Source organism: Monodelphis domestica, chromosome 5 (genome assembly GCF_027887165.1).
Source record: "Monodelphis domestica isolate mMonDom1 chromosome 5, mMonDom1.pri, whole genome shotgun sequence".
Classification (NCBI taxonomy): domain Eukaryota; kingdom Metazoa; phylum Chordata; class Mammalia; order Didelphimorphia; family Didelphidae; genus Monodelphis; species Monodelphis domestica.
In genome coordinates, this window is record NC_077231.1 from 226,229,508 (window position 1) to 226,245,488 (window position 15,981).

General features: G+C 46.1%; 1 protein-coding gene across 1 annotated transcript; it reads right to left on the bottom strand.

The window, feature by feature from the left end:
* Positions 1 to 2,687: 2,687 nt before the first annotated feature.
* On the bottom strand, positions 2,688 to 15,351 carry ZNF746 (zinc finger protein 746). Its single transcript, XM_007504544.3, has 7 exons — positions 14,896 to 15,351; positions 11,743 to 12,042; positions 11,487 to 11,613; positions 8,824 to 8,937; positions 6,113 to 6,298; positions 5,469 to 5,594; positions 2,688 to 4,074 (listed from the first exon to the last, which is right to left on the bottom strand). The coding sequence occupies exons 1-7, from the start codon at positions 14,917 to 14,919 to the stop codon at positions 3,014 to 3,016; spliced, it is 1,938 nt and encodes a 645-aa protein (XP_007504606.2). The 5' UTR covers positions 14,920 to 15,351; the 3' UTR covers positions 2,688 to 3,013.
* Between the last annotated feature and the right edge of the window lie 630 nt (positions 15,352 to 15,981).

Sequence of the window (15,981 nt, forward strand, 5' to 3'; positions counted from 1 at the left end):
AACTGAAGGTGAATGCCAAAGTCATGCTGCTTATTAATGGAGGAGAAAGGATTAGAACCCAGGGCTCCTGACTTTCAATCCATGCTACTATATGGTTTACATTAAACCAAGCAGGGAATGTCTTGCTTTCCCTACACAGAAAGTGAACGCACTCCCTCTTTGGTTAGAATAGTATATGCCCTGTGGGTGTCCCTCAGAATTAACACTCCTCCTTCTAGAAGACAGGGAGAGAGAAAGGGTGACTGGAACTATTATAGCTGAAGATCAGACCTATGTCCAAAGGAGAGATGTGAAGGCTCAAATAAAAACTAGAAAAAATTCAGGAAAGAAAAGAGCTTCCCCCAAAATGCTTGATTTTTAAAATGGTGAAGAAGCAGGATGGGGAGGTAAAAAACCCACTTTTCCTTTTTTTCTCTTAAGTTTTCCAATGTCTAGACATGTCAAACACGACTATTTTATGAGCAGATCGATTTAAACCCAATGTATTTTCACATCCCCATATTAACAAGAAAAAAGCATTTGATTTAGTAGTCACAAACTGTTTTCAAGGCTCTCTTCTAAGAAGGTATCTAAGTCCTCTGCACAAGTAATGGAAAATTATTCTAGGATCCTTGAAGGGTGTATTATTGGGAGAGCATGTTGCTTAACCATCTCTGCTGATTAATCTAAGGAAGGCCTAAAGCATGCTAAAGGTCTAGGCTAACAGCTTGTGAAGGTCTCCAGTTACTCCTGTTCACAGATGACATTATATTGATTGCATCAGGCCCATAAGTACTCACAAGTTTAGCCTAAATATCCACTTGGGAAAAAAACTAGTGGATGAAGAATATCTGATCTGTAAACTAGAATATGCCCTTGGATGGAAAACCCATAGAGCTGGACTCTAGAAATAAATGATGAGATGGGCATAGCCTTTCTGAGGTTGTGAGTGGGGACTGTTGGTTGTTTTTTTTTTTTCAATATCAATACAATGATGCTATTTGGCTAAGCATCATGGAATACCATTGTCTCTGAAGAACAGGATATCTCTCTCTCTCTCTCTCTCTGTGCAATGAAAATTAACAAAGAATTATGCACCATCCAAGAAATAGATAGTTAAATGGAAGAGCACTGATTATACAGGAAGAGTAAGGGGTAACAAATGGATACCTTGGGCCCCTAAGATTGATATAATTTCAAGATATGCACAGGCCTAGGTAAACTGCCTATGAAGGATGTTTAAGACAAGGGCAGAATTAGGAGCTGTGGTCTTCTTCACCATTAGAAGGAATACCCACATCAATGGGTAGCACCATCAAAAGACTGAAGTAAATTAGCAGAAGACTTTTAAGGTATGTAAAGAGTACTAAAAAAATTCTCAAATCTTGATTTTTCTAAAATTTTCAGTTTCTCTGCCATAAATGAAAAATTAGCAATTTTTTTTCCTTTTTAAAAATGTGAGATAGTAGAGTTAGAGTCATTGTTTGCCAGGCATGGAAGGTAGGCAATCAGTTCCCAGGGGTATGTTCAGAAACATCAGGTCTACCAGAATATAATGTGGTCAAAATGAAATTAATTCAATTGGGACTTAGGTTTTGATTTTTATTACAATAGGTGCTCTCTGCCTTTTCCCCCTTAAAAAACCGTATCTTATATGTATAGAGGAATACAAAATATATAGGAGATATAGGCTTTTTTCTTCCCTCTGTCAATTTTCTTTCCCCAAAACTTGCCCAGTTCCTTCCTTAAAGGGGCAATCTTAAGATTTTCCCATTGGCCTGGGCTGGTTGACCAGTAGTATTTCAAAGGCCATTAGCTAAACCAAAACCAGGTAATTGGGTGGGATAATATATTAGGAATCTTGAGAACAGAGTTCTAAACCACACTTGCCTCCTAACTAGCTGTGAGACTTGGGGTAAGTCCTATCCTTTCTGGGAGAAGATCCTTGCTTAAGGAATAGTAATGGCTAAACCAACCTTACAGATTTACTAGGAGGGATAATAAAGCACTCTACAAATGCAAGGGAAAGTCAATCTGATTGGATGGAAGAAGCATTAAGCCTGGGGTGGGAGGAATGTCAGGAAACCTGGATTTTACTGGCTCCCACCAACTAGCCTAACCATGTAGTTTTCTCTTTTATAAACTGAAGAGCCTGGATTAGATGCTCTCTAATGTAAATGTGAATCTGACGGGCACTTCACAGGTGGTGGAGGGGACCTTCTCCCATCTGGCAAAGACAGGTGGCCTTCCCTCTTAAAACCAGCACAAGGTGGCAAAGCACCCAACTGCCTTCTTCCCCAGTTTCCCACCATCACAGCAACAGATCGAGATGCTGAAAAACCTGAGAACTCATTGCTAGGATCAAAGCTAGCATCTTGACATCTAGATCTTCAAGCCTGCAGCAATGACAACTAAATAATGGAGACTTTTCTGATATTGGGAAAACCAGCTCTGTTCAGGGCTGTGTCTGGTCCTTTCTGCCCTTCCCCCTGGCCCTATCCAATCTTTTAAAAACATTCACTTTCACCTTTGGTAGAGAGATCTAGATGAGACTCCAATTTAAAAGTTAATGTGCTTTTCTCCACCTTGTCAAACTGCAGGATGTCAGAGCTGGAAGGGACCTCTGAGGACAACCCCATTTTGGTGACAAGGAAACAAAGACTCAGAGAAAGTGACTTGCCCAAGGCTGCAAAAAGGTAAGTCATTGCTGCTGTTATTTTCCTGGATTTTTATTTAGGGATAAAAAATTAAAGTTTCATATTAAATTATTAAAAATTCTACAGTGCGAATGCACAATCTAAGAATTCTATTTTGTTTGCAAGTGGAATTTTTATTGACAGCTTCTCTCCTCATCATGATCAATTTTAGGTGACTACTATTTGTCATCTCACATTTGCTATTTTCTTTTCATATCTGCCATTCTTGCTGTCTCCATCCTCCTAATATCCTGATATCTGGAAATTTTTATTTTTTCGATTTGTGAACCCGGCAGCATCGGGGGTAGGGAGCTGCCCAGCTCCAGTCCGGCCAAGCCTCACAGACTGTTGCCATCTGTAGGTCCTAGGGCATTCAGACCGTAAGTCCAGTCACTCGCCAGTTCCGTTGGGGTCAATGGTCCTTTGGAGCCAAGACTCTTAAAAGGATCTGGGAGGCTGCTGGTGGCTGGCGGGAGGGGTGGTCCGAGGGCCGCCCCCTTGGGCCCCGCTGTGTGGTTACGCTGGTGTTTGCGCAGGTGGTCCTTACGGATAAAACTTTTGCCACAGGCTGAGCACGTGAAGGGCCGCACTCCCGTGTGGGTGCGATAGTGGTCGATGAGCTTGGAGCGCTCGGTGAAACGCTTCTCGCACTGGGTGCAGGGGAACGGCCGCTCACCTGTGTGGAGCATCCGGTGTCGGATGAGGTGGGCCGGCCGGGTGAAGCACCGTCCACATTCCCCACAGCGCAGGGCATTCCCGTCCCGGGCCGTCGAGTCCTGGCCCGACCTGGCGCAGCCCCGCTGGTGGGTGCTTTGGTGAATGGTCAGGCTGATCTGCAGCTGGAAGCTCTTCCCGCACGTGCTGCAGGTGAAGGGACGGCCCCCAGGGGGCGCTGGTGGATGCTTCTTAAGCCCCAGCTTGTGGCCAAAACCCTTTGTCCTGCCCGGGTACTTGCAGGATTCGCCATAGGGTCTCGGGCTCTGGCTGGGATTCAGGGAGCCTCCGCCATGCTCCGGGGTGGAATACGTCAGCCCCTCGGGACCAGTCCTTGGGGGGAGGGCCATAGGAGGCTTGTACCTCAAGTTCCATCCCCACCGGACCCCCCCAAACAGCCAGTCTCCAGGCAGGGTTTCCTCCTGAGCCATGAGAGGGTTGAGCTCACCGAGATCTCTGTCTGGCCGGGAAGGTTCCCTCAGCCCCAGCAGGGCTTCCTGGGAAGGAAACGGGTTACCCTGATTCTCCCAGGCTGCATCTGGGACAGTATTGGGGAAGAGCCTAGACACTTGGCCTGGTTCAAACAGGGCCCCGTGGGCCTCCAGGTGGGCGGGATGGACCGGAGCTGCGGCTGCAGCCACTTCTTCCTCTTGGACCTCCGTTTTGATCACGATTTTCACATCCGCTGAGAAAGAGAGAGGGAGAGAGAGAGAGGAGGGAGAGAGAGAGAGGAGGGAGAGGGGGGGGGGGGGGGGGGAGAGACACACCAGATGTCACTGACTTCATTCACTGAGCTTGGACAGATGAGCATGAGGGATGCAGGGCGTTTAGATCTCAGGAAACGGGCCCTTCCAGGGACTGCTTTCACTCTGCAGCCCCTCATTTCTCAACATTAGCTAAGCACCTACGCATGCAGCCACCACAGACAGGGGCAGGCAGATTTTTAAAGCCCACCTTGTGCGTGAAGGCAAAAACAAAACTTTCCCAAAGGAAGAAGATAGATGTTTCCAGCTGTTTCACCAAGCTGATGTCCACACCAGGACAAATAATTAGCTCAGTTACTCATCTGTATTCCATTGGTGTGTCAGTAACAATCCAAATGGTTTGTTTCAACACAGAGGATTAGGAGTGACCACAAGTAAATGAAAAGTGTTTTGAGTTTCTGTAAATGCATTTTAATTTCATTTTCATGTGAGGCAGCCTGGTAAACAGAGTAACCTCTAAGTCAGGGAGATTTGGGTTCACATACTGTCTCTGACAACTAACAGCAGGAGGACCCCAGGCAAGTCGCCAAATCTCCAGGTTCCTCAGAAAACTCTCCAGGACTACAAGTTGCACTGTTAAGAGGGAATTTCCTTACTGGAAGTTCCCTGTGTCCATGAGATCACAGATCTAATTCCCCTCCCTAGAAAATATTTCACATGAGAAATTCTTAAAATACTCATACATTTCAGCAAGACACTGGGATTATTAGCTAGCTGCCACAGAGGGCAGAGTGCTGGGTCTGGAGTCAGGAAGACCTGAATTTAAATCTTGCCTCAGACACTTCCTAGCTGTGTGACCTTGTACAAGTCACTTGGTCTCTGTTTACTTCAATTTCCTCCTCTATAAAATGGGGGTGATAATAATAACACCCACCTTCCAGGGCTGCTGTAAGGATCAAATGAGATAAAATTTGTAAAGTGCTTAGCATAGTGCCTGGCACATAGAAAGTCTTAGCTAATGCTTGCAAGCATCTTTTAGTCAACACTTATGCATATACTGATGTCTATAACCAAAGCAGAGTTAGTTTCTTCCTTCCTTCCTTCCTTCCTTCCTTCCTTCCTTCCTTCCTTCCTTCCTTCCTTCCTTCCTTCCTTCCTTCCTTCCTTCCTTCCTTCCTTCCTTCCTTCCTTCCTTCCTTCCTTCCTTCCCTCCTTCATTCCTCCCTCCCTCTGTCCCTCCCTCCCTCCTTCCTTCCTTCCTTCCTTCCTTCCAAAATTGAAGCTCCTATTTGCTGATATTTTAAAAGACACTTTCAGGATTACAAATGTATTTTATAGGTACAACATTCCTGTCTTTCCAGCTCCACCCCCATACCTTCAGAAGAGGCCACTGTACTGAGTTTCAAGGTTCCATCTGAGCATGCTGATGAAGGATGGTGGGGTGGGAGCTCTGCCTGCCACGAATTGGTTGGGATGGCAGTGGAAAAGCTGGGGTGCATACCTGCAGACAGGAGAGACCCATGTGCTGGTTAGAGATGGTGGAGGAAGGGAAAGGTGAGAAGATGAACCACCGGGAAAGAAAAATAGACCAGATCCTGCACCTGATACCTCAGGCTGGAGGGGTTCTGAAGAACCACAATGGTTCTCTACTACCACCCCCAACAACATTTCTCTGGTTCCCATTTCCAAGGCACCCGGGAACTTTTGGATTGTCCCATCTTCATCTATGGACTCCCTTGGGAATAAAGAGGGAACGCTGGTCCAAGGGACACAAGCAAAACAAAATGTCATATGAAAAGCCAGGATTAGAAGCTAGTAATCATTAAATCAAGGGAGCCAGAAGCTTCTGGAAGTTGCTTGGTCTGGCCTTCAGGTAGCTAAAGGTCTAAACCATTAAGGCCAGGTAGCTATTTATTTATCAGAGCCACCATCCCCCACCATATGTGTCCCAGCACCTTCCTCTGAAACTAGCTCCTAGCTCCTTGGCTTCTCCTCTGCCCCCCTCTCTTGGCTACTCACCAGGACTAACATCAGTAGAGAGTTCTGCTGCCCCAGAGTTCAGCTGACTTAGAGCCCAAGATTCTTCCCCTGTGTCTGGCTGACTGGCCACCCATGCCTCTACCCCTGAAGCCTGTTGCCCCTGGAGTCCCAGCTCTCCTTCTTGCTTGATCTGAAGTAAAAGGTCAGGAGCAGGAACAGGAGACCCTGCATGAAAGATAAAGACAGCAGATTTATTCATTTATCCTCCTTGGGATGGAAACACATAGAGAAGAGGGGAAGAAGGACCTGCTGGGGAAAAAGGCAGAGAGGTAGGAGTTGGGGAGGCCCCTCCCCTCTGGGAAAACTGGGGCCAATTTCACATGATGTTCTAATAAGAAAGGAGGCAAGACACTTCAGTTCACCTCAGTTTCTTCATCTGTCAAATGGGGATAATAATTTGTACCCTCACCTACCTCACAGAATTATTATAAAAGCCGTACAATGAGATAACAGATGTAAAAAGACTCTGAAAAGGACAGACTTAAGGGACTATTATGATGTAAGAACCTAGACTATTACACATGCTCCCCAAGGCTCTGAATTCTAATTGTGACTGCGTTGTTGCCTTGCTTGGCAACTTTACAACAGTTCATTGAATCTTTAATGCATATTTACCAAGGTCCTCAACAGTAGTGAGCATACTTAATAGTGGAATATAGAGCCCAGGAAGCTTACTGCCTAGTTAGGAAGACAAGATCATGCCATGTCAAACAAGGTGAACAACTTGTTTCATTCTTGTCTTTGTAGCTCCAGGTCTAACAGCACTCAGAAGACCCTTGATAACTGTTCACTGAATTGAACTGGACATAGGATGTTTAAGGGCTGGCCTGTGTGGTACAGATTTCGAGTGCCACAGGAGCTATGGAATAGACAGATTTCGAGTGCCACAGGAGCTATGGAATAGACAGAAAGGCTTTATGAAGGAAGAACTCGAGCTTCTTAAAGAATGGTGAAAATGATGCTAAGTGGATGGGAGAAAGGAAAACATTCAGGACGGTGATTTGCCCAAGAGTCATTTTCCAAAAGGGAAAGAAAGACACTTCAGCAGCTCTAGAAACCAGTTTTCATCTCCCTAGAGAGCAGTCAGCTTATCCTCAACTTAATCTTCTTGGAAGAGAGGCCACATGATATAGGAGAAAAATGATTTGTGGCATCCAGCAATCCCAGCACTGACACTTAGCTGTATGACCCAGGAAATTCACTTCCACATTCTAGGTCCTGATTTTATCATCTGTAAAGTGAGAGGGTTAGACTAGATGAGGTACATTTGAGTTCTAGATCTATGATCCTAAAGCCTGAGAGAAATGTGGCGGTACACACTGCAGTCTCTTTTTTCAGTTAGACTTGGAAGTTCACATTTGTTCAAGGTTTTTTCTGAAGGCACTAACTGGATGTTGAGATTTGTTACATTTAAAGAGATATTGAGGCACACTTTGAATTCAATTGATTGTTCAGTCCCACCCTCTTAAAACAACATGGCAGCCAGTTGAGTTTTCAAATGGGAGTGCTTTCAATGTGTGTGTGTGTGTGTGTGTGTGTGTGTGTGTGTGTGTGTGTGTGTGTGTGTGTGTGTGTGTTTCAATGGTATTTATTTGGCCCATGAGAAAATTGTGAAAGATGCAAAATTTTTCTTGGGTGTCCTCTACCACCGCTGCTCATCTATGCCCTCATGATCTTGTTCTCCCTCCCAATTCCATTCCCAAAGGCTTTAATGTCTCATTGTAGAGAGTAACCCACCTAAGATGTTAGTTTATGGTGAGATGAATCTTGCAGTATTTAGAAAGGATGTTCTACAAGACTAAAAAGCAGCAAGATGTCTCAGTGGTTTGAGAGCTAGGCCTGGAGATGGGAGGTCCTGGATTCAAATCTTGCCTCAGACACTTTCTAGCTATGTGACCCTGGGCAAGTTACTTTACCCCCACTGCCTGGCCCTTACCACTCTTCTGCCTTGGAACCAATACTTAATATTGATTCTAAGATAGAAGGTAAGGGTTTTAAAAGACAAAGTTTTTAAGCTCAAAGGAATGGTTCAAAGGAATGGAATGTCAAGCACCATGAAAAAAGACAATGAGGGAAATAATGGGTCCTATGTTGACATTAGTGAGCTAAATACCAAAGAAATTGCAAAATTCACAGAAGGCTCCTTTTCTGCTAAGGAGGAATCCTTAGCTTCTCTAATCTCCCTATAGAACAAAGATGATGACTTTGGGTCCTTGAAGGCCAGGTCAGCCATTAGGTATAAGTTCTTCCAAGTCCTTCCCAGGTGGCAAGACTTTGAGCATGGGCCCCACAATGGATTCAGCATCCATCATCTAAAGCCTAGGTTAGCTAAGTTGGGTCACAAGGCTGTGACCACAGAGTGAGGAAGTCCTTAGCCACAGGAACTCAAAAAGACCATCTTACTAAGGCACAGCAGTGTCAGTGAGAAGAGAACACACATCAAAAAAGAAAATTAGATACTTTAAGAATTGAAATATGTTTCCATATTAAGACTTGGGTGCCCTTGTTCTAATCTCTCCACATTTCCAAGCTCTTCTCATAAAGACTCAACCAAAACTTCCTCCTATAATTGAGTTCCAAGTTCAACATTTCCTTCAGAAAGCAGTCTTCCTCCTACTATCTCCTTTAATTTTCCCATTTCCTTCTGACCACTGAAACATTTCCTCTGCTTTCTCCCCCAAATTCCTCACCCGGGTTTGGGTCTGTATGGATGTCTGGATTCTTGGGGCCTGCACGTCGCCAGCCACATGGTTCCTTCCCTTGTTCAATTCGAGAGAGAACTTCAGGTTTGGAAATGGCATAGTCTGTGAGTAGAGAAAGAGGTTAGCTAATGTTGTCTCCCACTCAGAGACCAGCAATTGGGCAACTGGTGCAAAATCAAGAAAGAATCCTAGAGATAACATTTTCTTGGTCTCTTCAGAAAGCAATGCATACCAGCAGTTCCTGCTTAGATACTGTGTATTAAATGATTGCAAGGTGAAATCATAACAGGAAATATACTGTTGCCTTCGGACATTTATTTAGTGACTGATGAAAACTATGAAATAAGGAGGGGAAGGTGGAGGGAAAGAATACAGCTCCTATCAAGTCACATGGAATGAGCAGGGTAGAATAATGCTAATTGGTAACAAATAGATTGCTAATAACTTGGCCCATGGGGTCAAGGGGAGGAAAACTGTGGAGTATGTAAGATATTTTCCTCAAGGAAAGTCAGCCCACCCTTCCACATAACCCTGAGCATAACACTGAAAAGATCATGTATCATTACATAATAGATAACACCTTTTCAAAGCTAAAAAAACTCTTCAAATTTGTGGCATATATGGAAAGCTGAGCTATTCCTATCCAACCAGTAGTTTGGGTCAGAAGCAAAAAATTCATGGGCTAATAATAAGTTCACAAGAAGCAGAAACAGAGAGATTAGAACAAATCACTACTGTTTACACATGAGAAAACTCAGCTGCCATCATGCTACTAAGTACTAGGGTAACCTTCGAATTGGGGGGCAACCTATATTGTCTGATATGTGGAACCTGGTCATAAACCTAAGTACCCATTCCCAGAACACAGGTCAATGACTTGTGTGGTCTTCTAGCTTCTTTTGAGCAAGAATATGGATGTATTTGGTCCACAGACTTGCCAGCAAGGTCAAAATTATGGCTAGCAATTCTCAGGCAAATAATATGTGTGAGCAAAGGACATTTCAGGACCAGGGCCAGCAGAGAAACCAATTCCACTAGCCAAATCAAATCTATAGTAAAAATATTTTAGACCAAAACAAGAACCCTCCAAGGAGATGAGGCCCCCTTCTGGGTCCTAAAGAATAGAGACTACATGGATTGGTGGCGGTGGGAAGGGGAAGGTATTCCAGAGCTGGCACGTTCCCAAGTCTTGCTTCCTACTTTGTTTTCTTTCATTTCATAGTGTTCTGCAAGCCAAGTAGTTTGTTACAAAATTAGTTCAATAATTCAGTGTTACAATTCACTTTACAAAAGGTACTTTATGTCAATAAATCTTACATTATAACAGGCCTAAAACATTCAGAAGATCTCTAACCTCATTTAAAGCAATAATAGAAAAAAAACCTGAAAATTAAAAATAATAAAGCAATAATAAATTCCTTAGTCCATTCAGGGCCTTCACCTGGTGCCAATTTTCCTTTCTAGTATCAACCCTTACTACCCACTAATCCAATTCTGATTTAAGTTGGTTGCCTTACTCTCCCCCAATCTATGATACACTACATCATTTTGCCCAGGGTCTGGCATGTTTTGTTTCAATGTAAATGACAGAACCCTTCTATAAATCCTGTTCATCCTTCAAGGTCTAGATCAAGATCAAACTCCTCTGTGTAGTCTCCCTTGACCACTTGGAAATCCTACAGCTTTGTCTATACTGTTCATTTGGAAATCTAACCATAAGTTTTGTTTTTTAACTCTTCACATGCTTATGATATTAGTTATGTAACCATAAACAAATTCTCTTAACTCTCTGGCCCTCAATTTGCTTATCTATGAGAGGATAAGACTAGATGATTCCTAAGGTCTCTCTTTCTAACACTGTAACATTCTGTGTCCTTGATGCCTAGGTTCTAGGTTCAACCCTGCCCTTACTGGTTTTTTCCTCTATTCTTCAAATATTATAGAATATTGAGACCTCAGAAGTCATCAAATAAAACCACTACCAAGCATTCCTCCCATCTCACCCCCAATATGCTATCTCTAACAAATGGCCACATAGCTTTTACTTGAAGACCTAAATGAAAAATTGCTTCTTTCTGAGGCAGTCCATTACACTTTGGGCAGCTTTAATTGTGAGGAATCATTCCACCAAATAGACTTTTGTATAAGCTACCTGAGGATAAAGTCTTATTCAACTTTGTATGTCACACCACAGGGTACAGAATCTTCACACTAGATCAAGGTTCCCTGACTGTAGAGTTGGACCTAGTGAAAAGGCCAGATGTTAGGGCAAGTGGCAATAGTGAGTCAGGCTTTGCCTTTCAAACCAATTATTTCACCTGCCCTAATTCACTACCCCCTCGCCCCTAATGGGACAGAACATTCTGCTCCCAGGCTTTCTGCTAAGGGAAGACGTGCTAGGCTAGTCATGGGGAGGGCCAGGAACTTTTATTGTTAGCTAACCATCCCAACCATCTCAGCTGAGAGCATTGTTCAGCTAGGGCCATAACTATACCCACCCACCAGAAAAGAGAGAGAAGGCTCCTGACCCAGTGATCAACTTCTTTGGCTATCTATGTGTCCATGATAGAATTTCAGTAGAAGGGAAGTAGGACCCAGGACTTTTGAGATCATAAATAACTTCTACCAGGAAAAGAAGTCTGGCACCTTACCCAGGGAGACCAGCGTTTCGTAGTTGCCCCTCATTACATGCTTGTAAAGATCTTTTTGCCATTCGTCCAGCTTCCCCCACTCCTGCTCCGAGAAGTACACAGCCACGTCATCAAATGTCAGGGGCACCTAGAACCACAATGGTCATTTGCTTTCACATATATGTATACAGAAGCCTGGGTGCCTCATCTGTTCCCTCTGTTCCAGGAGGCCGGCCTGCCTATCCACCCATCTCCTCTCTAGGTCCAGTATGATTACCTTGGGGACCTCCCCTTTACTGCTTGGGGGGAGCCGCAGGATCCAGAAATTTCTGTTTTTCAGAAGATTCTCCATGTTTTCCAGCCTCCTCTCCAGCAGCCTGTACTCCTGGAGCAGAGTACCCAGCACAGCCCATTTGCTCTCCAGCTGGTTCCCAAACTCCACCGCCATTTTCTCATAGTCACACAGCTTCTTTTCAGCAGTGCCTGTACGTCCCTCCAGGGTCAATAAGCGGGCAGCTTGGGATTCAATCTTTCTCTCCATGGCCTGAATTGTTGCTGCCATTGTCCACGGAGAAATCTCCCGGAAATGATAGAAAAGACCAGTTTCACTTCTTCTGTCTACAATATTCCCCAGCTGGATGCCCCAGAATTATTACTGTCAAAGGCATAGGGGAAGCCAAGCTGGGGGGTAGATTAGAAAATGGGGCTGCAGGATATAGTACTATAAACTGAGGTTTGGGGGAGGAGTGAATGACAGATTTGCCACAGACTCTCACAGTGCCCTACACATAGCAAGTATTCAATAAACGTTTGTTGAAATGATGACGATATAGCCAAAGAACAGCCTATTCATTCAACTAGTATGGCACACACTGAACTTTCTAGGCATTTGTAGCTCTAGTGGTATCATCCACTGAGAAGCTGGTTAAGGAGCCTGAGACCATAGACCCAGAGAACGTTAGATGCCACAAAGCAGATTCTGATGAGGTGCTAAATAAATGATGTCAATGATAAATACTATGGAAATTCAGGGGAGTATAAGATCAGACTTCAAAGGATTTCACCAAGTAAGTTCTCTGTCACTAGAGGTATTCAGTCAGAGGCATTAAAATCACCTGTCGAGGAATTATATCAAAGGGATTCTTGCATTGGATTAAATGACCCTTAGGGCCCCCTCCAATTCTGAGATTCTCAAGAGACAGGATCTGGACTAGTCCTTACAGAATGGGTTAGATTTAGATAGGCTGAGAGAACCTCCTTAATGAAAGGATTTCTGGACCAGGGAAGTCCCCAGGACAAAGCAGACAAAATCATGGACATCTTGACATTTTGCTGACATCAGGCATTTACCTTTATTTCAGCACAAATTCTCTACCCAGGCTCTCTGGCTACCTTGTGTGTTCTATAATAGAAGGATTGTGAGAAGGGACAAGAGAGAATTGAAGGGGAGAGGGAAATGGAGAGAGAAGATTCTTCTTCCCCTCTCTTTTTCTGGGAGAGAGGTAGCCAAGTCTTGTCCCCTGACAGAGGGAATATGTCTCCTCAGAGACTAGTTCTGGGAGATGGAGGACACCCACTACTGTCACTTCCCTTCAAAAACCTGAGGTCACCCCACTATCAGAGAGATGTTGTTCCTTGGGTTAGGCAGTTTGGGACCCTGATCTCATCTCTGAGCTTTCTAAATAGCCACCTTCCTCTACCCCTCCCCATGCCTTCTCCCCTAGTCTGCTCTCACTTATCCTCATGATATTCCAAGGACCCAGTTAAGATCCACCTTATCTATGAAGTCTTCTATTAAGTTGTTCTAATACTGTATTTTTACTAAAATCCTTCCCTAACATTTTACTTTGAGGTAGAGGTGACCCTGGATTTCTGAAGGCTTTGCCAGCAGGGCACAAGTGCTCTGGCAAAGCTTTGAGTGACAGACTGGCATGTATGTGTCATCTGAGGACCACTAACTAGCTACAACTACTCTCCAAACTCACCCAGAAGAAGCAGAAAGAGGTTCCAAGAATGAAACCACTGACCTCTGAAGTACTGAATAAGAATAATTATATAACACCTGACATGTATCTGTTTATGTGAGATCCTTGGGATTTAGGAATTTAGGGATTTAGGAAGCACTATTATTCTCAGTCTTCTCTATTCTTTACACTATACCCATTTCACAGATGAGGAGGCTGTGACATACCCAAGTTCACACATTAAGAAGCAAAACCAGACTAGAACCCATGACTACATCTAGTGTTCTTTCTACTACACTGGAATTATCTCAGGGAGAAAACAGTAGATGGGGGGGGGGGGGGAGAGCTTGAATTTGAACCACAGACTTCTTAGGCTACAATCAAATATTTTACTCCTGAGTATACTCCCCCCCAAGCCTTTCTCTGACTCATCCAGATTAGTGATCTCTATGAACACATAGCATTTGTCTATGCCACTCAGTACTTATTCATACTACTGCCTGGTGACATCCTTTGTATTGTCATATTGCTATTTAATCGTTTTCTGGGCCCATGTCACGTCTCCCTGCTACCCCCACAAGCTCCTTGGATAGCGTCACTTTATCTCCCCAAGCCTAGGTTGGGCTCCGTAAAAGCTGGCTGCATTGAATTTTACTGGTGTTTGTGAGTTATCTGTACAATAAAGTTTGATTTTCCACACTAAAATGGAACTTGTGGCTGTGGGGGCCAGGAAACAGAGAGAAAGGAGGAAGTGGGAATGGAAGGAAGGGAGGGGAGGGAGAGAAGATAATAGGGATGAAGACAAGCAGGGAAGTACAGAGGAGAGTGAAGAGGGCCAGAGAGAGAAGGGGAGAAGACTGAGGAAAGGATGGATGAAAAAGGGATGCGGAGGCGAAAGAGAAAGGAGAGGGAAACGAAACGCAGAAATGTGGGGAGGGAAAGTGAGGAGAGAAGAGAAGGGAGAAAGGAGATTGGGGGGGGGAGATGGGAGGGGAAAGAGGGAAACATGGGGGAGGGGCGGGGAAGGGGTGTGTGGAGGGAGGTCGGGAGAATGAGCAACACTGCCTCCCGGGCTCCGGGCAGCCGTCCTGCTCCATGTCCCTCGGTCACTCGCGCAATCTCCGCTCTTTTACTACAACACAAAGCTGGGGGAGCTCCCAACCCGCTAGGCTCCCGGGAAAGCCCAGGTCACGCGGCTCCACTCTCTCTCCACTCAACCCCCCCGCCCCGCAACCCAGCGGGGCCCCTACCCCAAAGCTCACACATCGCCCACCCCCACCCCCACCCCCACCCCCACCCCACCCCGCGCCAACACCAGCGACACGCACACAGCGTCCTGGGCCCAGGCCAGTGCCGGGGGAGGGGGGTCGGGGGCGGGAGAGGGGCCCTGGGGCCGCCCCGGGGCCCCGAGTGCCTCCCTCCCGACCTCCCTCCCAGGATGGGCCCACCCGGGGGGGATCTCTCACCGGAGCAGGCGCCGCCTCGGCCATTGCCCTTGGTCTCGTTCCCAGGCCCGGGGAGGCTGCAGCGCGCGCGGACGGGCGGGCGGGCAGCGGGGAGGGCTCTGGAGCTGGCTGGCCCTTCCCCTCCTCCTTCTCCTCCTCCTCTTCTCCCTCCCCCTCCTCCCTCTCCCTCCTGCGCAGGCCAGGCCCCTTCTTCTACCCCCCGCGCTAGCTGCGGCTGCAGCTTCGGGCCTAGGAGCAGAGGACCCACGCTCCTCCTCCTCCTCCCTCTGCTCTGCAGCTATGTCTCTCCAAACAGCAGCCCAAGAGCCCGGCACCCCACACCCGAGAGGCTTCCTGGAGGCAGCAACGCGGCCCGCACAGCGCCACCTGTACCGGAAGGGACGAACAGCAGCGGCCCCACCGATGGACCGCCCAGCCCTGCCCGGCCCAGCCCGGCCCGGCCCGGCCAGGCCCCGCCCCACGTCCGACTCGCCGCAGCCGCTGTCGGCCGGCTGCGAGGGCCGCATGCAAAGCAGCTTGGCTGGCGTCCCTTCCCCTCGGCCTGGCCCGCCAAGTTAGGGTTGGCTCCGGAGCAGTCTCCAGCCGTGCTACCTTTGCCCAGGCCGTGCTTGCAACCGCCAGCCGGTGGCCTTCTGAGCAACGCTCATACAACTATCCTTGTCCTTACTTTAAGATCGGGCGGTGTTTCATTTTTCCATCATTTTATTCCGTGCCTACGCCACAGTGGTGAGGAGGAGCAAGGCAAAGTTTAGGTATGCCTCCTCTCCTCCTGGCTCTCCCTGCAGGGGGGGAAACTGAGACCTTTGACTTTGTCAATAAATATAGATTTCTGTTAACTCGATGTCACTCCAGCATCAACGGAGATGATACACAACATGACACGGTAGTATAATTAGGTAAAAAGCATTAGAGAGCTGAAAACAGCCCGTGTGTTCTCAGGGTAAAGAAAATCACCCAGACTTGGAGGTGAGAATAGGAGCTGCTGTTTCTAATTAGAAAGAGAATCCCTTCGAGATTCTGATCAAAGCCTCCAGAAGGCATTTCTTAAGTGCCTGCTATGTGCTAAGTATTGTGCTAGTCGTTAGG

What these genes read in the sequence shown, in the direction of transcription:
- ZNF746 (XM_007504544.3), bottom strand. Translation starts at nt 14,919, where the DNA reads ATGGCCGAGGCGGCGCCTGCTCCG. An exon ending in CCGAGGCGGCGCCTGCTCCG is followed by an intron (nt 12,043 to 14,895) that starts GTGAGAGATCCC and finishes CATTTCCGGGAG; the next exon opens with ATTTCTCCGTGGACAATGGC. An exon ending in CTCTACTGATGTTAGTCCTG is followed by an intron (nt 5,595 to 6,112) that starts GTGAGTAGCCAA and finishes TCCTGTCTGCAG; the next exon opens with GTATGCACCCCAGCTTTTCC.